The sequence below is a fragment of the Melozone crissalis genome, unplaced genomic scaffold (genome assembly GCF_028551555.1).
Source record: "Melozone crissalis strain CALT ecotype California unplaced genomic scaffold, PUWL_Pcris_2 ptg000027l_1, whole genome shotgun sequence".
Taxonomy (NCBI): domain Eukaryota; kingdom Metazoa; phylum Chordata; class Aves; order Passeriformes; family Passerellidae; genus Melozone; species Melozone crissalis.
In genome coordinates, this window is record NW_026535805.1 from 85,185,859 (window position 1) to 85,209,247 (window position 23,389).

At 36.0% G+C, this 23,389-nt stretch overlaps 1 protein-coding gene across 1 annotated transcript; it reads left to right on the forward strand.

Moving 5' to 3' along the window:
• The first annotated feature begins 1,384 nt into the window (after positions 1-1,384).
• MANEA (mannosidase endo-alpha) lies at positions 1,385-18,243 on the forward strand. The gene is made up of 5 exons (XM_054279514.1): positions 1,385-1,447; positions 5,367-5,959; positions 9,317-9,426; positions 11,729-11,805; positions 13,077-18,243. Exons 2-5 carry the CDS (start codon positions 5,410-5,412, stop codon positions 13,711-13,713), a joined length of 1,374 nt encoding a protein of 457 aa, XP_054135489.1. The 5' UTR covers positions 1,385-1,447; positions 5,367-5,409; the 3' UTR covers positions 13,714-18,243.
• The last annotated feature ends 5,146 nt before the right edge of the window (positions 18,244-23,389 follow it).

A 23,389-nucleotide genomic window follows, 5' to 3' on the forward strand; every position in this document is an offset into this window, starting at 1 on the left:
AAGGATGGGCAATTCCCCAGAAGTGCACTGACTTCCTCAATGTATCACTGTACTGAACACCCTACTCGAATGTAAAATTGAGTAACAACTTTTAGGGTGCAGAGGTGCCATACCCAACACTGCAAACAGATTCAAGCCCCAGGCTTTATCCAGCTATTATTTGCACATCTCTGTCTTGAATCCTAAGTTGTAGGTAACAAAAGGCTGACCACACATAACGTTGCAACAAGATGAGCAAGTGAAGCAAGGCAGCAAAGCAAGCCAGTAACAAAGCCAGTGAGATAACGTGCGCCATCAAGAGCAAGAGAGCAAGTTTTAATGGAACCTGCAGCCTGCAAAATTAACTAAAAACAAGTCAGACTGGAAAACAAGAAGCACCAAGCATGCACTGAAGATAGAGGTGAACAGTTCAAACGTGAGGAAGACTACAGAAGCCTTCATCAAAGGTCATCAGGAGTCTGATGATCACAACAGAAGGAACCAATGCATGCGCAGAAGTGAAAAACTTATAAAACCATGACACAGCTTTATGTAAATATGAGTATGCTAATGATACGTTGTAATTATGAGGTTGTGTGGAAAGACTAAAATGTAGCTGAAAGATAGAGGACTGAGAGAGTTTTTGGCAGAAAGATCTCCCTCACTCCCAGCACTGAATGAACAAATAGCTGCTCTGTAGCCATCTGACTATTATAGAATTTTATTTTCTTGCCCAGTTTTGGGCATCAGGCTAAAGAGGGGCACCAAAGTAGGTGAAGGGCCTGGAGCACATGTTCCATGAGGAGCAGCTGAGGGAGCTGGGATTGTTTAGCCCGGAGAGGGCTCAAGGGGTGAAAGGAGGTTGTAGCCAGGTAGGGAGGGCAGCTTCTTCTCCCAGGCAGTGACAGGATGAGATGAAGAGTGATTCAGGGTAGGAATTGGGAGGAATTTCATCACAGAAAGGGTGATTAGACATTAGAACGGACGGCCCAGAAGGTGGTGGTGGATCCCTGGAGACAGGATGTGGCATTCAGTGCCACGGTCTAGTTGACAGGGAGGCGTCTGGTCATAGCTTGGAGTCGATGATCTCATGCTAAACTGATTCTGTGACTACCATTTCGCAGCTGAGAAGCAACCAACAATTCAGCAAAGACTTTTAAACAACTGAAAGATTTTTTTTTTTTTAGGCCTTTGAAGGAAAAAGAAAAAGAAAAAGCAGCAAATACAATGTGAAAGCCCAGCGGAGGCCTTGTCCCTCCACCACCGGCCGGTGCCCGGCTCCCAGCGGAAAAGACGGGAGCGCCGCTCTCCCCTCAGCACAACGGCGCCCGGCCGCCGCCGCCGCCGGCCCCGCGCATGCGCCCCGCCTGGCGCACGCGCCGCCGCCCCGGCCCGGCCCGCGCGGCTCCCGCAGGGGCACCCCCCGCGCGCGCGCGCCCGGCGGCAGCGGCGGCCCTGCCTCCCGCGGGTGAGTAACGGCGCCGGCCCCGAGCCCCGAGCCCCGGCCGGCCCCGGGCCCCGGGCACTGGGCAAGGGCTCCTCGGGCTGGGAGAGGCCGGGACAGGAGGGCACGGCGTCCACCCCGCCCGTCAGAGGGGCCGCGGCGGCCCCCGAGCAGCCCCTGCCCTCCTCCCTCGTGTGGAAGGCTCGCCGCGCCCCCCGCCCGCGGCTGATGCTCCTCCGGTGGCGGGGGCTGGCGCTCGGTTCCGCGGAGTGGGAGAGAAGTGTGAGCGCTCGGAGCTCGGTGCCGTGCTCAGGGGATGGGAGCAGCGCAGCGAGCTGGGTCCGCTCCCAGCCCTTGCCTTCAGCTCTTGTCCCGCAGTCTGGCTCTGAAGTGCCCCGGGAGCTCCCGGTGAGCCCCGGCCAAAGGTCCCTTTCTTATCGTGGCCTGCAGCCGCCCAGAGTCAGCTGTGTGTTCCCATGGCCTTCCCAAGCAGGAGAACGCTGGCATGTTGAAGGCAAATACTGGAAATGCTGGAGGCTCTCTTACCAGTTTCACAGCAAAGAATCCAGAAGGATTGTGTTTTGTTGCTACTGCTTTCTTAAGTTCAAATCACAATTTCTGTTCTCTGGTTGTCAGATTTAAAATACCTTTTTTTAAATTGGGTAGACCAAAAAGAAATCTTATATTATTGGAAGTGTTTAAAAAGATACCTTTTATCATGTAACACAGCTGTGAAGTGTTTGCTTGTTGTACCTCATGTTTTCTTACATCTTTAATGATTTTCAAACTATTTTTTAAAAATAACTTTAGAAAAAGACTTTTCATGTACAGAGAGTTTTTGAGAAGTTCCCTGATTCATTTTAATACTGGAAATACAAGGTTCGCACGCACATAGTCAGCTTCTGTTGCTTTTTACTCTTCGTGGTCTCCAGATCAGAATGTGCTGTTTAAATGTGGTGCTTTTAACACTTTTACCAGTCCTCACCTGGTCAATCTCTTGGAAACTGAATTAATGTTTTTAGGTGCACGTCTGCAGTGTAGCTCCAGAATCAGGGCTTTGAGGCCTAGATCTAGAGCTGATCTGTCACTTCAGAGTTTTCAGTTTCTTTGAGCTGGGAAAACTTAGTAGAAGCTAAGTTTAGATAACTGAGAAGCTTTTTCTCAGCTTTAGATAGCTGAGAAGCTTTCATCCCATCCATGAGCTACCAACCTCAGTGGCTTCTGGATGACCTTACCCTCGATCAATAAAATCAGATTTTCGGAGCTCTCCCCTGTATTGCATTTCCGTTTGTTATGGTTAAGGAACATCAGAGCAAATAAATTATTGTATTTGCTGATTCTTGCTAAACTAGATAAATCAGTTTTATCTTAAACTAATTTCTTAGCATAGTGTATTTCTCTTGGAATTTGTAAAACTGAAAAAAGCAGCCTACTGGGCAGGGCACTGAAACTTGAGTTGCCTAACCAAAATTATCTTGAGTAATTAAGCACCGTCATCCCTTTCAACCACTTTTTTTTTAATTGCTTTTTCTTCTCTGACTAAAGAAACATTCTTTTTTGGGGAAGCATGCCAGGGGAAGAAAAGCTTATCATCTGTACATCTGTATGCTTTTTTCTTCATATAGTGGAAAGGTCAAACAAAAGGTTTCCCTGTGCAGTAACTTAAGGGTATAAAAAGCAGTAATGAGGGAGAAAAAAAAAATCACTCTCAGGTAAGAGCTTGAGACATCCAATTGATTGTGTGGAACAGTTAGGAAAATACTTCAGATTTTTTCATAGACTCATTTTTTTTCTTTCTTCATGAAGGAGTTGTTTTAAGAAGAACACCTGGAAATTTTGCCTACTGTGATGAATTTCATGGTATTTATTACCAAGAAACCCAAATTAATTTGGAACAGAGATGGTCATAATGGGATAGACTTACATGTATTTTGTGCCTTTAATTCTGTATAGTTGCTTACAAACTAAAAAGTAAAACATCTGTGTCAGATGTTTTGGGGTTTTTTTCAGAAGAGAACTAGGTGTTGAGGAAATACAGGTTTTAACTTTTCCCAGTAAAGCTTCATATTTTTCTCATGTTATAAAGGAAATTATTATCTGTATTCATTAAAGGAGAAAATCTGACCTGTTACAGATGGTTTTTTTCTTCTTTTAGAATTTACTGAGTAGGTAAGAGAAAGAGCCCAAAGTGGTTACATTTTTTTCTGGTACACCTATGTGTGAGCCTAAGTAAGATATTCTGTACTCCAAACAATCTCTGACAGAATTCTAAAATCATGGGGATGGATTGTTAGCCATGGACAAAGAACTCTGTAATTTGACATAAAGCGATGTGAAATCCTGTAAGTGTTTATGCTGGAAAATCATTTTCCCTGACAGTAGCCAAATGTATGGTTTCAGAATCCAGTTGGGCAAAATGAACAACATCATTTTCATAGTCTTGCCTTGTTCCATCTGTTCTTTGTTGGCTTTAGTGCTGAGATTCTCATTCAACTGAGTTCACTCTCTAAAAAGGTAAAAGTGCATTGGGATTTTGTTGTTTGTTTTTGAAATGTTAACTGGGTTTTGCTCTTAAATGAGTAACCTTACTGTGAAAACCAAACGAATCCCAGAAGTTATAACAGACAGTAGGATGAATGGATTAATATTGGAAATGGAAGTGTTATAGTGCTAATCCAATTCAGGCTGTATTGTTAAAAAACATATTCTAAAATTGCTTATCTAAAATTATCATAGCAGTAGTAAGCAGCATATTGTGACAACTGAGCTCTATGTTAATGCACTATAACATTGGCAGGAAACTAAGGTCAAATAATTTACAAGTATTTTAAAACTACCTGCATGTATCTCAGTAAATTAAAATAAGATTTTAAAATTTGGAGGTCAGTGACAGAAATACATATCACAACTATACTATGTGTAATGACCCTTGGATCAGAAATTTATTCTTAGATTTCCCAGTTTAGTGTTGCCAGTTTTTTGCATAATCTTTTTCCCTATAATTCTGTGGTAACCTAAATTTTGTTAATCCTTTTCTCTGGTTCTCTTGTGATAACGTTGTACAGGAATTTAAGTTATAAATAAAATAATCAGGCCTTCCATTATACTGATTTTCTTCCCCCTAGTTTCATGGTTCAAATCTTGCTGTGTACCATTGGTCTTGTTTTGAATTTAGCCCTGGAACACTACATGAGGTGTCAGGCAGCTGTGACATTGAACTAACTTGAGGCTTTCTGCTTGAGCTGCATCCTTAATGCTATGCTGATTTCTGCTTATGGGATTCAGAAAAAAAATTAAAATTTTCGATCTGTAAAGTTGTAAATCATCATGACTTCAAATTTAGTTTTTGTTATTTAGTGTTTTTAGGGGTTTTTTGTTATTTAATTTTGAGTATTTTGTTAATATATTGGTTAACAGAACACAAAGTGCTTGGTTTCAAGCCAGTAAATAGGTTAGTAAATGAAACCTGCATTCTGAATACAAGCTGTAGTTCTGTCATACCCCATTTTGTTTTTACTCTTGTTCTGCTATGTTATTCTCCTTTCACGGGTTCTCCTTTTTTCTTCTATTTTCTTTATTAATTCTACCTGAATAGCACTTGCAAAACATAATAGTTCAAAACATAATAATTTAACCAGAACTTCCAGTTCATGGGATTTATCTGGGTTAGAATAAAACATAAGTTCAAAAGTAAAATGTTTTATAGAATACATGAGTCCTTGGTGTTAGAACCTCAGAATGTGACACATGTTCTCAAAGAAAGAAAGGATTTTGTTTGTGTACCCCACCCTCCACAAAGTCTGTTAGTTCTGTGGTCAGTGTGTATGTGTATGCATCACATTTGCCTCCTGTTATTTTTATGATTTAGAGATTTTATGAAGCATTTCATACTGCTGAATATTAGGTAATAAATCTGACTTGAAAATATTTGTCTTTTGATCAGTTCCAGCCACAGTCCTCCTGTTGGGAGTCTGAACTATGACATCATGGCAAGATTTCGCAGAAGAACATGCATCATTTTGTTGCTTTTTATTTTGTTTATTTGCTCCATAATGATGGCTTTGAAGACTCTGAGACCTGACAGAGCTGGCTTTGGGGATCCATTTGGACTTGGTTTGTTGCCAGAGCTTCAACAACGGACAGTGCTCTTGGACAGTAAACAGAACTTGCTAAATAGGGCTCAAGGAGATACTGTAACACGTGTCAGTAATTTGCACAGTATTGCTGTCAATACTATGAAAGCATCTATGTCTTCAGTAAGAAAGCTGGAAGAGGAGCTTTCTTCTCCTAATTACAACTTTCACATATTCTACTATACTTGGTATGGGAATCCACAGTTTGATGGTAAATACATTCACTGGAATCATCCGTTATTGCCACATTGGGATCCCAAAATTGCAAACAATTATCCAAAGGGAAGGCATAATCCTCCTGAGGACATTGGGGCCAACTTTTATCCAGAACTTGGATCTTACAGTTCCAAAGACCCTACTGTCATAGAAGCCCACATGAAGCAAATGCGTGCAGCTTCAACTGGTAATGAATGTTAACGTTTCAGCATGTTGTTCATTTATCCAGCCTTACATGTGTGCATGAGGGCAGCTGAGCTATCCTTCTGTTTTTCTGTAATTCAGTAAATGTCTGAAACTAGTAAATGCCTTTATATCTCTGAGTTTTAGCCCCCAGCTGAAACCTACATCTTCAGGGCTGTGTATGATGGGTGTAACAGCGCAGAAATAATGGTGTTTGTAATACTTTGGGTACATGTTTTTCATGACTTAATGCTAAACACTGATAGCATAAATGAAAAAACAAACCTTGACTGGAATATATTGTTGGTGTATTTTATTTTTGGAGATGAATACTTCAGTTTAAAGAACAGGTTTCAGTAAATCACACGAATATGGTTAAGGGGCAGCTTGTTCAAATATGAGTGGGTTTTTTTCCTCTGAATGCTGTGTGTGTGCAATAACAATTATGTATTAATTCATTACTGTCCAAAAGTACCTTCCTTCAATACAAATTGATGTTCCCATTTTCTAAATAAGGTGAACTTTATACATAAGAATGTTCAATTTTTTTTAATGTCGTTCCTTGTTTTTGGGCTTTATGGTCATTTTTCTGTTAATTTTCTTTAAAATAAGCAGTCATACAGGCTAATACTAAACTCTGAGCAGCTTCTGGAAATGTAATTGGGACAACATGACCAAAGCTCCCAGCATTATTGATACTGCTAATGACTTGGTATTGAATCTCCTTCATTCACCTAATCATTAAGGTTTAATGTAATTGTTATATTTTGATTAGTGATGTTTACTCGTGTAGTGTTTACTTCTTGGTTCTTGTCATCTTGTGGGTTTTAACCTAACCTTTATTTTATCCAAGGGTTAATACAAACACAGGAAATTTTTCACCCTCTTCAGTAATATAGCTCCATCAACAGGAGTAACTAGACTGTTGTAGAATACTCTCAGATACAAGCTGCCTCAGACACAAGCACTGTTTTAGTCTTATCTAGAACAAAATAATTTATGATAGTGTGATGAAGGCAAGGGGGGCACTTGCCCTTTACAAGAATACGTGATGTTTCTCATCCTCTTAATACAGATGTCTAAAAAAGTTGAACTGCTGGTGAAAAAGGTGCCAATTACTAGGACAAATGCTTTGCATAATCAGTTTTTTCAGTATCTTCAGTTAGTTTTCAGTTTAAAACTCAGCAATGTCAATGAGTAGTTCAGACTTCCTGTGACACTCTTTGTAACATAACTGATATTCATAGAGTCACTTTTTTCCTGCTGTTATTGTGACTTAAGTCAGAATTTTAGTACATTTAATTTTAAGGATTTAAGTACAATTGAATTTGGCCGCTTCCATCTAGATTTGACTAACATAAATCATCAACTTTTTTTTTAAGAATTATACTTTGTTCATTTTTTGCGTACTGTGAGGCTGACTGTTTACAGTTTCTCCTTTTTCTCTGTTACCCAGTGCCTCATCCATGACTGTATTTTATGGTCACATAATCATTTTTTTCTAACCATTGAGGCTTTATCAAAGATCTTGTTAAAAAAGAGAAATGTAAGAGCTTCTTTCAGCATATATTTTCTAATGAAGGCATATAAGAGACTGGGGCTACAGACATCTCATGCATTGCTTCCCTGTATTCTTCTTATATTTTACAATTCTTATGTAATAATTTCCTAATATTTTACAGATAACTTCAGTAAATTTTATTAATGAGATTGCTTAGGGAAATTCTTTTTTTTGCGCCAGCCTTTTTTTTGTGGTAATCTACTTTTGTTTTTAGTGACTATTCTGGTTTTAAGCATTTATGAAATTTTTTTTTAGTGTCAAGTCCATACTTTTTCTGACTCTTTAAGTGGTACATAACTATATCCTTTAAGCACAGGAAAGAAAATGTGTAGTAGTCTTTCTCAGGAAAAGGCAATGCAAATGTGAATTTTGGTTCCTTGATTAACAGTTCTGTCTCTTGAATTTTTACAGATTTCCTAAAGGTGTAAAAGAGGGTCTTATCCAGATTTGTTGCTGTTCTGCTTGTCCTTTACACCTTACTCATTTGCATATAATCCTTTTGTGTGAAATAAAAGATAACATGATAAAATGCAATAAAATATTGCATTTTGCTTTCCTTGAGCAGATTGTCTTTTGTGATTACCTGTTATTTGTGATTTTCTTTTTTTGATGAAATGCAGAGATAATGTGCCTAAGGGTGGTTAAACTCCCTACTCCCTTCTGTGTGTGGTGAGCGCAAATTTCTGGTTTGGATATTGTGTGATTATGTATTCACTGTAATTGATGGTTCCTTTTTCATAATTTTGGAATTGTTTGTTGGAAATTGATGGTCAGAAATGTTATCATGTTAGTAAAATAGGTGGAGTTTAGAATATATACTTCCCTAGCTCAGTGGATTTATTCATTTACTTAAATCATTAAAAAGAACCATGTTGACATATTCTTCTGTATATTCTAAATAGTATTGCTAGGAAAATATTCCTACATCAGCATTTCATGTATTTCTTTCAGACTTTGCTTCTTTTTGATATTTTTCCAACTGTGCATCTAAAAGATCCAATCTGTTTATTTGACAGCATTTTATTTCAGAAGGAAAGGGTTTTGCTTTTCTGAAGAGTGTCTTCTTCTGCTTTCTTGGAGAGCATCAGAAGAATTTACAGTATGAAGACATGTTATTTGTTGTCTTTTTTCTCCACAGCACTGGTAACATCCTTAAATTATTGAGAGTTAAGCATTTTTGAAGATAATAAATTTAAAAACTAATTTCCCATGCTTGGAAGGATGGATTACACTATAGTAACTGTACCAGCAAGAAAGAAGGTCATGGGATTGAAGTCACTGCTTCTAGTAATAAATGGTTGTTCTGTATTTGAGCCAGAGGTACAATGAAGAAATAAGATGGGAAATAAAGTTCCATAAGATAAGAATCTCCTTCATCACATGCACAGCTCTCATCTCCTGACAGTTCTATAACCCATGTGTCCTGATATTCTCTGCCTGTATCGTGGCATAGCTATAATGCCTTAGATGGGAGCATTTATTCCTCTTGTCCAACCTGAAGGTTGGAATGCTGTGCTGAAAAGTGGGAGGGAACAGCTCTCAAGTGTTAGGCTTAGGACACTGAGTACAGATTTGTACCCTTGACAAGTGATCTAACCACTGCTTGTGTTGCAGTCCTATAAAGAGAGGAGTTAAAATCCACTCTGAGAATACTGAGATTTTGTAACTGATTAAAATGTAATTTGAGATTCTGATTTTTTTTTGTAGATTTCACATCAAAAATTGTAGCTCGTGACAATGTTACAGTATACCTGTGTATGTTAAACAACATGATTTAAAACTCAAGTTTTGTATTTTCAGGTGTAATAGTGCTTTCATGGTACCCACCAGGTATGGCTGATGAAAATGGAGAGCCAACTGATGATTTGGTGCCAGTTGTTTTGGACTATGCACACAAATATAACCTAAAGGTAAAGTATTTCTAGATACACATAATAGGACAATTGAGAAGGTAAACTTTGCTGTTATAATGTGCTTCTTTTTGGTTATGGAAGCCTTTGAATTGCACTGAACTTTGGTAGGACCTGAGTAATATTCCCTTATAAGCAGAATAAATATTGTAATGTGCTTTAGCTTGCAGAATCTAAGGCATAGTGCTGTGAATTTTTATTCTTTTCTAATTTCTTTTCAGAAAACAGTTTTTAAAATAAGAAATTATGTTGTTTTCCAGTGAGTCTCGGAAGTTGAGGGAAGTATTACATATTCCAAAATACTGTGAAATACAGTGAACTTTAAACTAAGAACCTTTGAGAAAGGAGAAAGATTTATCTTCATTTTGCATTATTTCATCATTTTCTAGCACCTGATCATAGAGGTTAGGAGTGAGGGTCTATGAGGAATAAAGGCAGACTTGGAATATCTAGTTTGAATAAGTATCTTTATTCCAGAAGGTACCAGAAACACTTGCCTTGAACTGTAAGGTCAGAGAGATGCTGCTCAGACTTAAGGGTTACTTCAGGGCATGACAGGATAGAAGGGCTAAATTACTGACTTCTTCTTAAAATAGGTGAAATATCAAGTTAGTTAAAGATTACATGAATTGATCAGTAGAATCTTAAATTGTGGTTTTGTTTTGTTTACTTTTAAAATAAAACCTGTGTTTCCTTTTTGTGATAATGAAAATATGTATTTCATTTTAATCTCTCCCAAGTAATAAATTTGAGTTTTTAAGTAGCTGCATATGTTTGATCTCTGGAGTGTGCTGTCTGTCCTGTGTACTGAACACACAGCCTGTACATCTGCTCTGGTTTTCGTTGGTAACACGAGTTGCGGATTCTCAGTGAAATTTCCTGTCACTGGGGGTAACTGGAGATTCCTTAGCAAGCAGGAGGAAAATAGGATGATTAAAACACATACAGAAGTAATTTTAAAACTGTTAAAAATACTGTGTGATTTGCATTATATGGTATAGGTTACACTCTATCTAATAATAAATGTTTTAAAAGACAGAAAAAGGTATTATCCTTTCCCATAATCTTCTGACCATCTAATAGAGTTTGCTCTCACCTAAAAAACTTGTTTGCATTCAAGTCTCAAAGGAGTCAAGGCCAAATGAAACAAGCTACCAAGTACAGTAGTGTGTAATAGTGTGATAATGATTGCAGTATGAATGAAGCTGCTGTTACCACTTGGAAGAATTACTGAAATAGGGATATTCAATATAGGCATTGCAGGAAGTGCTACCTTCACTGTGATGTTTTTAAGCATTCTTGCACTAACAAGTTATTACAGTAAGTGTTGGGAGTCTCAGTAGACCAAAGCCAATATACAAAATACGTCTCTGTTATGTCTGCTAAATAGAAGTCTGGGACAAGATATGCCCTTTTGATTTGCCTGGTTTTCATAGTTGGGAATGAAAGATGAAATGAAAGTGCTTTTCAGCCTCTGCTGTCACTCAGTGATTTAGTCTGACGCTATTTTTCTATAGTTTCTACTTAATAGAGAGGGAGATTGGCTCTGCAATGGAAATTCTTTACTGTTGCAGAGTTATCAAAGGCTTTATTAAATACATTCTGCTCTAAAATTGCTTCTGAAAAAGTTGTTGCTTTGATTAATGTAATGTATTCTTCCATGATTGTCTATTTGAAAACAAATTCATTTTTACATTGGAATTCACACATACTGGTTAATGAATTCCATAAGCTCCAAGGTTGACATTCAGAGCAATAGCAGTACATTATATTAGATTTAGTTCCAAGAGCTTGTTGCTGTTGATAAATCTATAAAATTTTAAATTAAAGTTTTCATTTTGCATCTCTTAAAATGTATTTTGACTGAAAACTGTTCTTGGAGCATTATCTTTAGCAGATTTTTGATACATTTGTTAGAAATTAAATATTAAAATGTTTCATTAGTTTATCAGTTCTTTGACATTCAAATAGATAATATTTTATTTTAAGTTTTAGGTTTTGTAGCTTTTTAATTTTTCTGAAGCATGATTACCACTTGCTGTAATCTAGAGTAAACAAAAGCAGTGTTCTGTTTTAATGGAAAAAACCTGAGTATTTCATACCAAACTTCTGGAATCGGAAGCTTCTAATGTCAGTAGTGCAGGAGTTGTACTAGGGTTGGATTATTCTCAGTATGGACTGATGAAATGTTTGGTCTGTAAGGAATTATATTTTTGACTGGTACTTGCTTCATCTAATACCCAGTGCCCACACATTCAGTAGTGCTTTATGTTTGTGTTGCTGTTACATTTTCATCTTCCAGGTCACTTTTCATATCGAACCTTACAAAGACAGAGATGACCGCAGCATGTACCACAATGTCAAGTACATCATTGACAAGTGAGTTTTTTCAGAATGGTGTCCTTGGGGTTTCTTACTTGCTGGCTTAGGGGACTTTGGTATATGAACTAAAGCTTGTAAAAATATATAAGAATGTCTGCTGAGACTGAAAAGAATTTTGTTTATGTTTCAGTGCTGCAAAATGAGGGGGTTTTTTAAATACTGAAGTGTGAATTTTATATAGATTCTCAAATTTAAATTGCTTTCAACATTCTTTAATATCTGAAGTCATACTTTAGATACTTCAGATTAGCAACATGGTCTTTAAATTAAATAAAATGTACATTTTGATAATGACAAACTAGCAGATAGAGCTTTTTTATTGTGTTGACCTCTAATGATTTTAATTCATCTTGACAAATTCTGTACAGCCACTTGTTTTGCTTATCAGTGCTGCTTAGACTGTCTTTATTTCATAGGGAATAAGAGAATTGCCCTTCAGAGGAAACTGGTAACTGTAGCACAGTTTGACACTAGGTTACTGTCACAGGTTAACCCCAGCCAGCAGCTAGGTACCACCAGCTGCTCCTTACTTTCTCTCCCATCCCCCAGCAGTGGGGAAGTGAATCACAAGGAAAAGATAAAATTTTGTGGGTTGAGATAAGAGCAATTTTATGATTGAAACAAACTAGTAGGCCAGTAGTATTATTAAGAATGATAATGGAAAGAAGAAGGAGAGAAGTAACAGAACCCAAGTCAAATTGCTCACCACCTTCAGAGCAGTACTGAGCCTAGCCCTGGGCAATGTTCAGTCCCCTTCCAGGTAGCTCCCTCAGTTTATATATGGGCATGACATTCTGCAGCATGACCAGCTCAGGTCAGCTGTCCTGGCCTTCCTTCCTCCCAGCTTTTTGTGCAGTTCCTCACTGGCAGAGCAAGAGACGCTGAGAAGTCCTTGACTTAGGGTAAGCGCTGCTTAGCAGCAGAGAAAACATCAGTGTGTTATCAATTTCATTCTCATGCTAAATAAAAAAAAAAAGCACTAGACCAGCTGCCAAGAAAATTAACTGTCCCTGCCGAACCCAGGACAGTTACTAATTTAATACTAATAATCTACATTTACTAATTTGTAGTAGTTTAAAGGTTTTTTGAGGAGTCATTGTTTGATACTTCAGCAAACACAGGACTGAAGGTGGATATGATGTGCTGTGTTTCAAAGTCCGTGTCCTGTCTTTTTAAATTAATTTTTTGGAAAAGCCTTCAGCTCAGATTGTGCAACAGTATTTTCCAAATGGCAAGTCTTGTCTTAACGATACTTGTTTGCTTTATAGGTACGGAAGCCATCCAGCCTTTTACAGACATAAAACCAGCACAGGCAGACTTCTTCCTATGTTTTATGTTTATGACTCTTATGTAACAATTCCTGAAATATGGGCAAATCTCTTAACTGTGTCGGGATCCCAGAGTATTCGAAATACTCCCTATGATGCATTATTCATTGCACTTCTTGTAGAAGAAAGACATAAGCATGACATTCACAGAAGTGGTTTTGATGGAATGTACACGTACTTTGCCACCAATGGCTTCTCCTACGGCTCATCTCATCATAACTGGGCAAGTTTAAAAGCCTTTTGTGATAGTAACAACTTAATGTTCATTCCAAGTGTGGGGCCAGGCTATATCGATACCAGCATCCGGCCTTGGAACAACCACAACACGCGGAACCGCGTCAATGGGAAGTACTACGAGACTGCCTTCAGCGCAGCCCTTCTGGTGCGGCCAGAAATCATTTCCATCACGTCTTTTAATGAATGGCACGAGGGAACTCAGATTGAAAAAGCCATCCCTAAACGGACTGGACAGGTGGTTTACCTTGATTATAAACCCCATAAACCAAATGTTTACCTTGAGCTTACTCAGAAGTGGTCTGAGAAGTACAGAAAAGAACAAGAACAGTGGCTTATGTGAGTTGTCCCAGCTGCAGTTGTTTCCTGACGCATTGGCTGTATTGAGAAGCAAATTGAGAGCTGAAGAATCTGTTATTAAATGTCTTTATTGTATTTTTTGAATGTATATGCACTACTACTGAATTTTAATTTTGAAAAGTTAAAAGATTATGAGAGTATTGGCAATTCTGTCTTACTGGATATTTTAGTTCAGAAATATTCAGGGAAAGCTGTTTGTTGTTCATTTGTGGTTTTTTTTAACTTTGTAACTTGCATGCTGAGTTTTCAGAACATCTGCATGGGATAACGCTACATGACCAAAGTATAACAGAAAACTGGCACAGTTTCTTCCTTCCTTTATTCCTGTAGTTGTGTTTCTAATCAAACTGATGCTGTAATCTAAATCCTTATAGCTTCTTGCAGGATGCATGTCTGTAGTGTGTGGAATAATCTACATTTACACTTTTTGATGCTTTGCATATGGACTTCTTGACATATGACTAGCTTGTGGTAAAAACGCTGAAGAGTTCTGTGTGATGCAACACTACTGGGTTTTGTTTGGAAAAAAAAAGTATTTGAAAGAAAGTTCCAAAGAACTGTGAAAGATTTCTAGTTTACTTATATTTTTTCTGTTTGGTACATGGTATAGACTTTTGCAGATTAGTGGATACTGACCAGGAGCATTTTTTTTTCTCTTACTTTGAATTTAAAAAAAAAGCTTCAGTTAGAGTGGAAAATAATTTTGAGGGGGAAAAAACCCCTAAAGGTACAAAAAAATTATTAAAATTTCCATTGTTGCTTATTTTCTGCTAATTGACTGCGTACACAGACCCAATGTGCTTTTTTAAATGTCTAATTTCTAAACCCAGTATCTTACTCATCCTAGAATAACTTAATTTTTGGAAATACTTTTTTTGTTTCTGATTTAGGAACAACCCAGTTTGGTAGCAATGAGAGCAACTACCTATTTGTTTAATTTATCTGAAATCTGAGATTTCTCTTTTTCATCTAGTCAATTTAGTTGTTCCAGGATTCAAAATTGTAAATACTAAAATCTTGCTGTTATTCACATAAGCACTCTACCAATGGTACCTGTAAGACTGTGGTGTGGCTGGAAATGAGTATTTCCATTCCTAGGAATCTCATCTTTAAATGTGATTATTAATTGGCATTTTTTATGAGGTTTGAAAGGTTCAATCACACAGACATACCTCCTCAGCAATACAGTTTTTTTGGATTTTCATAGAATTTCATAACAAAGCTGTAAACTTCAGAATAGTAGAAATTGCAGTGTTTTATTCATTTGCAGCAAATGTTTAATCCTAGCAAAGTGGATTCTTTCTTAGTTATTTTAATTTTTTTAATCGGCATGTGAGGTTCTGATCCTGTGTTTTAGTTCATATGCTCAGACTGTTGTGACCACTAGTAACAGCTAGAATTCCATTGATGTCAGCAGAACTCATGAAAATTGCACTCTTTACTCAGACCTCACTGTAATCTGTCTGTTAAGTGGTAAGGTGAATGTGAGGACTTCTGTGAAAACAGAAACCAAACTAGTATTTTTTTTCCAGAAAACTTTTTCATTCCAAATAAATGTAAGCTTGTTACCGCTATAAATTTCTAGAGTCTTCTGGTATGAAAAAGGTTTGTTTATATTTTTTGTTGTCATTTCTTTGTGCTTGTTCAAGTGATGAGGTGTCATCTAATGACCTCAGCTGCTTGAAAAAATATAGAAATTGGATGGCAGATATATAACCTGGCATGTTGAAATGTGCCTCTAGAGTTACTGGAGTCTTATTAACCTGTCTTCATATTTTCTTTTGCAATTTCCTATTGCATTTCTGCACAGTCTGAAATGCCTCTGAAAGAAGTGTTTACTAATGCTTATCTTGTTTTGCTATACTCAGGTGGGTAAATGGACATAGGTATGACCACAGTCAAAAAATAGTGTCTGAGACGTAAAAAGCACTTGTTAGACTTTTACCACTTCCAAGGTAACGACTTCCTTTTTTATTTTACTTGTTTTTGATATTACTTATTTTACTATAAACCCCTTAAATAGCTATACATAGCTCATTTTTATAATTTGTGGTATGTTTATGCTTTTGCAGCCCATTGTCCTTATATTTATTTTGAATGTGAGGGAACAATTAAATGTTTGCATATGTTATTAAAAAATCTTCTGAAATCAAACCTTTTGAAAGGACAAGTATCTTTGTTTTCCCTTAGCTTAAACTTTTGTCATCCACTGGTCTTTTCTCACTGTAGTTTTCTGAGCACTTTACTGGTCTTGACAACTTTGCACTCACCTTTCAGCCCTTACTTTTTCCTAGTGGCAGTTTATTTTCTCTGTGACTGTGAAAGTCACTCCTTTGTTGCTGTGTATAGAAATATTTGAAATCTGTTGTATGGTATTGTACCACTGAGGTGATCTATCTTGTTTAAAATGCAGTTTATGGTAACAGTGTAATGGATCTCCATTACTCTGAAAGACTTCTGGGATTGTTGTAAAGGTATCATTTAACCATTGCCATGAAGTGGTTTGGGCCATGGCACACTGATGTGTAATGGGACCTTCAGAAGAATTTACAGAATTTCTCTAGAAAAGAATGAAAATTAAGTGCCTACAAATTCATCACCCCTGAACACTTACTGTATTTTTATGTGCTTGATGTGATTTAAAACATAAATATGCAACCTCACATAATATTTCAGAGTTGAGAATTTAATTTGATGATCCTAAGAAAAGCTGATGGAATTGCAGCTACTAGAGCTACCCCACCTGCCTGACCAATACTCCCTCTGTACTTAAAGCAAATCTATGTGCTGCTTCTTGTCATAGGGAGTGGAGAGTTTTGCTCATGGACTGTTGCTGCAGTCATGATAGTTGAAATTTAAGTAAAAATAGATATGTGGGAAAGGATTTGTACAAATGCAAAGGAATAAGATTGTTACAAGGGCACAGTTAAAAGGGGCACAGGGGCAGAAAAATGAATGTATTTAAGAAGGTGGTTACTCCAAGCTTTAAGATTACAGTAGGGAAAAAAGGGAATCCAGTGTGCAACCAAAATTGAAAGGCAGGGACGAACATTTGTAATGATTTGGAGATTTGAAATAGATTTAAGGAATATCTAGATCCCATTTAACTCTGGTGTCCCACTAGTTTTACATCTTGGCCAGCTGGAAAAAAAATCTTGTAATGATTGTTTTAAAATTTTTACAGTGGTTAAATGCATTTGATTCATTATTTCATAGTACTTGAAGTGATATGGGAAGTTTTAAAGGAGATTGTGCCATGTTATGCCTCTGCAAATACAGAAATACCTGAAGTAATCAATCACATACTACTGACTGAGTATCACCAGGGGGTAAATGGTTTCTAGTCAAGGAGCAAGTCCTTGTGGTAAAAAGAGAACATATTTTTAAAAGAAAATCTATAGGTTCATTTCTGCTTCTGTGAATTATGATCAAGTAAATTGTTTTAGTTCTGTGAGCTGTCTCAGAACTGAAGCTTAGTGCATCAACTCTGAAATAAGTATTTGTATTAAATCTTGTATAGTAGTGCATGTCTGTCAGATCTATAATCTTGTACTGAACTTTGTGGGCAAACATGTGCTGATGCTGTTATGGTTTTAGTGGCAAGCTGTAGATTATTGTGAATATAGTTTTGCACTGATATTCATCATATTTGTCTAGTGCATTTCTTTTGAGGTGCCAATGATTTATCTCTTAAGAAGTTGAAGCAGAAGGTTCCTCAGTGAAAACATTTTTGTTATGAAACTTGATATGTATATTCTCTGCATAGTTTGAATTAAGACATTTCACACATGGTTCTTAGATTCAGTTGAAAATATCTCTCAGGAGTGTTTTCAGCTCTCTGGGCACATGGATGAGGACTTACTGTGATTTAGGGCTCTTTTTTTTCTGAATCTCATGAACATAAAAAGAAAAAATAAAGAATTTATAAACAAATTATTTGCCACTGAATATAAGATGAAAATCTCCCTCCCAGTCTTTCAAGTACTTGTCTTCATCTTTCTGTGTCATTAAGATTGTGTCAATATTTTGTTTCTTTTTATCTTTTACTTTTGACTAGCATGCTAAATGTTCTATAAATTTCTAAAGTGACTGTATTTCTAAGATTTCATAGTTAGAATATTCCGTAAAGAGAATCTACAAGATTAGTAGCATGGCAGAAAACCTGATAAGAGTTTCATATTGTATAGGTGAACTTGTTGTGAATGGATAGTGTGTCTTTATATGAATTGAACACAAATAAAAAATACCTTTCTTTTAATACTCTACATGGCTGTCACAGATATGAATTTACTTACATAAAAATAAAAAAGATTTATGTGTCTGTTTCAATATGTGCATATACCTGAAGTCATGATTTTTAAAATATAATGTCACTGTAATAAAATTACAGACTGGATTCTGCTACTTCTAAGTAAGCAATGGTTTTAATTCCCAGTGATATTTACAGAAGACCTTTTTGCTTATGAATGTTTTCATGAAAAATAAATATATGCCCAAAGTTGTGATTTTTAAAGGAATGTGTGATAGTGGGTTTTTTTCATAGTGCGCGTTTTGAAAGTTAATTTTTATTTTTCTATTGCTATGTATGTGTGCTAGCTCTCCAAAGAACCAACACAGTGGTAGGTGGTTTCAGTGAGCACTGTGTGTCTGACAACTGGATCCTGTCTTCAGAGTTGGTTTTGTAACTTGAAGTCATTGCTATAGAAACACAGCAGGATCTCTCAAGACTAATTTCTCAAATTGCAATGTGATTCAACAAACAAAGAACCAGCCATAATTTCAGTTGATTTTTAGAATACTGGTGAAAATTAGAATGTTGGTTTGTTGTGATTTTAATGGAAGTTTCTTGGAAAATTCTAATATACTATGGTTGAAATTACTTTTATCATATAGCTGAGATTGCTTGTTTATTAAGATCAGCTAGCCAGTTAAAATTTGAGAAGTATGATTTTAAATATGGTATCTGTTTTTCAATAATGCAGTATTTCATAATACCATTGCCACTATTCAAAATACTTTAATAACAGTGAATACGTCTTTTTAAACAGTATTCTTTGGTTCTAGAAGAAGTTTAGTTCTCCTTTAGTTCTAAAGAAGAACTAAAGGGAGCTTCTAAAGAAGGCATTAGCCTCAGGAAACAATGTTTATCAATACTAAGATTTTTCAAGGGAGACAGAAGTAGCCAGCCATTGGCTTTATGAAAAGCTCTGCAGTCCTTATTTTGTCTCATATATATGATTCTTAGTGAGTACTCAAGTTTTATTCCAGGTCAGTGAAGAACCTACTTTCAAAAAATAAAATACCTTCTGAAAACATAAATGGTAAATTGTATTAGTTGTACATATGCTTTGCTATTTAGGTCCAGCCTTTGGCTGACCAGCTTCCCAATCTACTAATTCACTTGGAATTTTTTGCATATATTTGTATGAGGTACAAATCAAAATTTTAAAACTCCATTGCAATAACATGACATTGAAAAAGATAAGCTGTATAGAAGGGAGGAATGTAGTTTAGAGATGTCAAAATTATAAAATGTCAGGAGGCTTTATGCAGGAAGTATAACCATATTCAGATAACTATATTAGTCAAAAGATTTTTAAGAGGCCTGGAAGAAGTTCATGCAGTTAAACAACAGAATAAAAAAAGGTGTTAGAAATAAAAGATACTTTAAAAGAAAGATTCTGTCCAAAGGATCAAACCAGAAAAGAGGTAAGTTCTGGCATTCATTCTAAAGCTAAAAAAAAAATCCTCTATCAAACTTGAGGGCAACTTCCTAGACCTAAAAAAAACCCCAAAAACAAACAGCAACAAGGAAAAAAAAAAAAAAAAAACTGCAAACAATAATTAAGCTTACCCTATCCATCCACCAGAAGTAAATACAGAAAACCATGGTATACAAGACCATGGTTTTCCACAATATTAAGGGAAAAATACCCAAGCGATAATTTCGAAGAGCTACATACCAGACTCTTCTTTAATGCATGTTTCTAAAATATGTCACAAGCAGGCAGGAAGCTGGTGGTGTGCTAGTAGTGCTGGTAGATGGCAGAGCAGCAAAAGCATCTTTCAAAGATCCTTTGGATCTTTGATGAGAAGTTAAAAGTGTTTTGTACCTATGCTTATTACAGAAGAGGTTAGAGATTTTCATGCTGGATCCAGTATCTGTTGGTAATTAATCCAGAAATACCCTACATTGAAATGTCATACAAGTAGCCTTGTGACTGGATCAATAAAATAAACAGCAATAAATCACCCTGTCTCAATAGTACTCATTCAGGGGTTTTCTAGGAACTCAAGTATGAAATTCTTAAAAATATTGTTTAAGTTAATGGTAGGCACATGAATGAAAGGGGACAAAGCTGGTACCAGTTTTAAAAACACTTCTAGGAGGGATGCTTGGAACTCTAAACAAGTCTGAAATCCATTCTTGATTTTAAAAAAATAGTAAAAATACACATATAAGAGATATGTATTGGGCAATATCAATGTAGTTTTCCAAAGCAGTCATGCACCAAAAATCCATTACATTTTTGAAATTGCAATTAGAAATGTGGCCAAAGACAATAAAGCTTCCAGCACAATACTTGGCCTTCAAAAATACTATATTTTTATGTAAGTAGAGGGAAGAAGCTTTCAATACATTACTTGCCATTAAAAGTTAACAAACCAATAATAGAAATATTAAATTTTCATAGCAGCAGGCAGGTACTTGTTAGGTCCCAAAGACATCTGTTGTGCTGTTCACAAAGTAATTTAAAAATATATGCACTAGTGCTAAGTTATTTCTAAAGATAATCAAATCTTAAAACCTAATTGTGTAATAGTAACAAATTGGGTGATACAAGAGCTGGAGAAACATAATATCATATGTGTATATGTTGTCAGGACATACTATACCTGCACAAAGCTATACTATGTTATAGTGGTCTACTGCTTAAAATTGATTTAGCTGTCCATTTGGTTAGTAGTATAAAAAAATTAAGCTCAAATATAGTAAACAACAAATATATTATTAGGAAGGACAGTTAAAAATATCACTATACTATTGTGTCACGCTTGTATCTGGAATACTGGTTATCTATTTCCTTTTTTTAAAAAAAGAACTGAAAAGATACATGGAAAGATTGCAGAAATCAGAATAAGGGAGATTTGAACCAAGGAAAATGTACATTAAAAATACTCAGCTTCAAGAAAAATTGTTCTTCAGAATGTGCCGGTGGATCATTGAAGGGCATAAAGAAAATTAATAGAGAACAGTAACATTTTCTGTTCTTTATGCCAAAGAAAGGTCATCTAATTAAATTTTCAGCTAATGTATTAGAATAAAATGTTGGGGTTTATTCACTCAATATAGTAAAATTATCAAATGTACTGCTACAGGATATTGTAGAAATTGAAAGTATAATAGGTACAAAGTCACAATAGCATTGATCGGACTTCATAAGCAGGGTGGTCCAGGTGCAACTTTTTCCTCAAAAAATCTCCTAACAACTGATTATCAGAAAGTAAGAGAAAGTGTTTTTGGAAATAAATAAGCTTTATTTCGTGTAATGCTTTACACGAAAGGTATTTTGTGAGACATTTTGACTTACATATGAAAATCAAAAATGTCATCTGTTTCTGAAATGAAAGAGGGATATTCATATTGGAAAGCAAGAAATTGGTTTAGTGGCAACTAATTATAATTTAGTTTTCTTCTTTCTGTAGGGTTGAACGTTGCTGGCTTTAAGCTCTGGACCACCACAGGAGTAACCACTCAAGCTATGCTGAACTAATGCCATTTATTCTTAAAGATATTAAAAGATTGTGGTGTTGCTGCTTATGTGTCTTGAAAACCAAACCCCTGAGGGTCTGGAGGTAGACCCCGCATATGGCAGAAAAGTCCAGGCTACCTCTGCGTGTCTTCTTCAGCCTGGTGCTACAGATAATCAGTTTGATTGCAGCAAGTTTTGGAGTTTAGCAGAGAGATTCTGTGGCAGCAGAGCCCTTTGAATATAGATTATAGATGTAAAGAAGGAGGGAACCAGAATGATAATGATAGGGCTCCCACAGGATCCAGCACAGAAGACTGTAATTAGATAAATATGTAATTTGTTTATAACCCCACAAGTTTCAGTCTAGCAGTGGGGAGCTTTGTACAAGTTAATGACTCCTTTTTGCTATATACCCACTAATTTTTATATATTGAATTTCACCTGCAACTTTATTTCGTGATAAAATTAAGTTTCATTCTTTTTTCCAGAATTTGCACAATTCTGCAAATTGGCCTGTGATTAAGCCTAATTCATGAAAAGAGTAAATAAATAATTTAATCATTATGTCAAAACTTTTTTGACTGCTCACTGCTAGTTACCACTTATGATAAAGCTAGGTAAGGGATTATGGAATGAATTCTAGAATATTTTAGTGTGAAATAAAACATGGCTTAAACAATCTTCAGCTACATCTGAGGTGAGAAATTGGATTAAATTAGTTCAATGGGAGTAGAAATATATTAGGTCTTCACTGGAACACAACATTACACCAGCAATGTGAGACTATTCGTGTGTTGTGAAGCAGTTAATTCTTAAAGTGGAATGTTTTCAACTGTATTTCTTATTCATACAAAGGCTTTTTGAATTAATCTACAAAACCTAATGATTAGGCTATCAATTTTAGCCACTTATTTAATGAGTGTGTTCTCCTGAGTTAAAATTCTTCTGTGTTCATTATGGGGTTCTATATTGATTCTTTTATTTGTATCAGGAAGGAAAGAGGGATTACACATCCCATAGATGCATCTTGGATATGTGTAATATGTAGGAGTATAGAGGAGATACAAAGGGCTTGTTGATAATTTTATGTAGATCAGCTCATACTTTTATCTCTCTGAAAATGGAATTCTTAAACGAATTTTCTCCACAGTAATGTGCTACTAAATATTGTACAACCAAATCTGTTCAGTAAATACATAAACAATTAATGATACTGAAAAAATTTGCTCTTTTCAATTATATTCATGTTGTCCTCTACATTTTTTCCAAATAATATGATTCTATGTTCACAGGTACTTAGATCTCTTTCTGTAATATGGAATCTCAAGTATATTGCTGTGCCAAATCTATATTGATGAAAAAGTACATAAAAATTTAAAATTCTAAGATTATTTGAAATATATAAAAAACCTCTTCAACCTAGCTTGCAAATTTTTAATACTTACCACGATTATAAAAGTTTTTCCCTTTGCCAGTATTCAGCCTTCAATAAAAACTTATGACAAGAAAGTGAACAAGCAGAGAATGCAAAATATGGGGGTATTGTTCTTTTTTTCTCCTGCCAGTGCTTGAAACCTACAAGATACGAATGTCATATGATGCAGGATTCATGTGCTCAATCCTACACACTCAGTATTTTATTTAGTTGAGATTTCATAAAATTTTAACCTATAGACTATACAAAATATTAGGGCTTATTTTTGATTTTTTGAGCTTTGGTTTAGGCCTTAAAAATATTGACCAAAATCTATTAAAATAATAGACAAACCAGAATATAGGTGAATATTTAGCATACTGTGTACTTAAAACACGACAGCAACAGCTAAAAAGCATTTTAAATGAGAACAAACATAAACTGAACAGACAGTGTCAATAATGTCAATATATAATGTGAATCCAATTCTA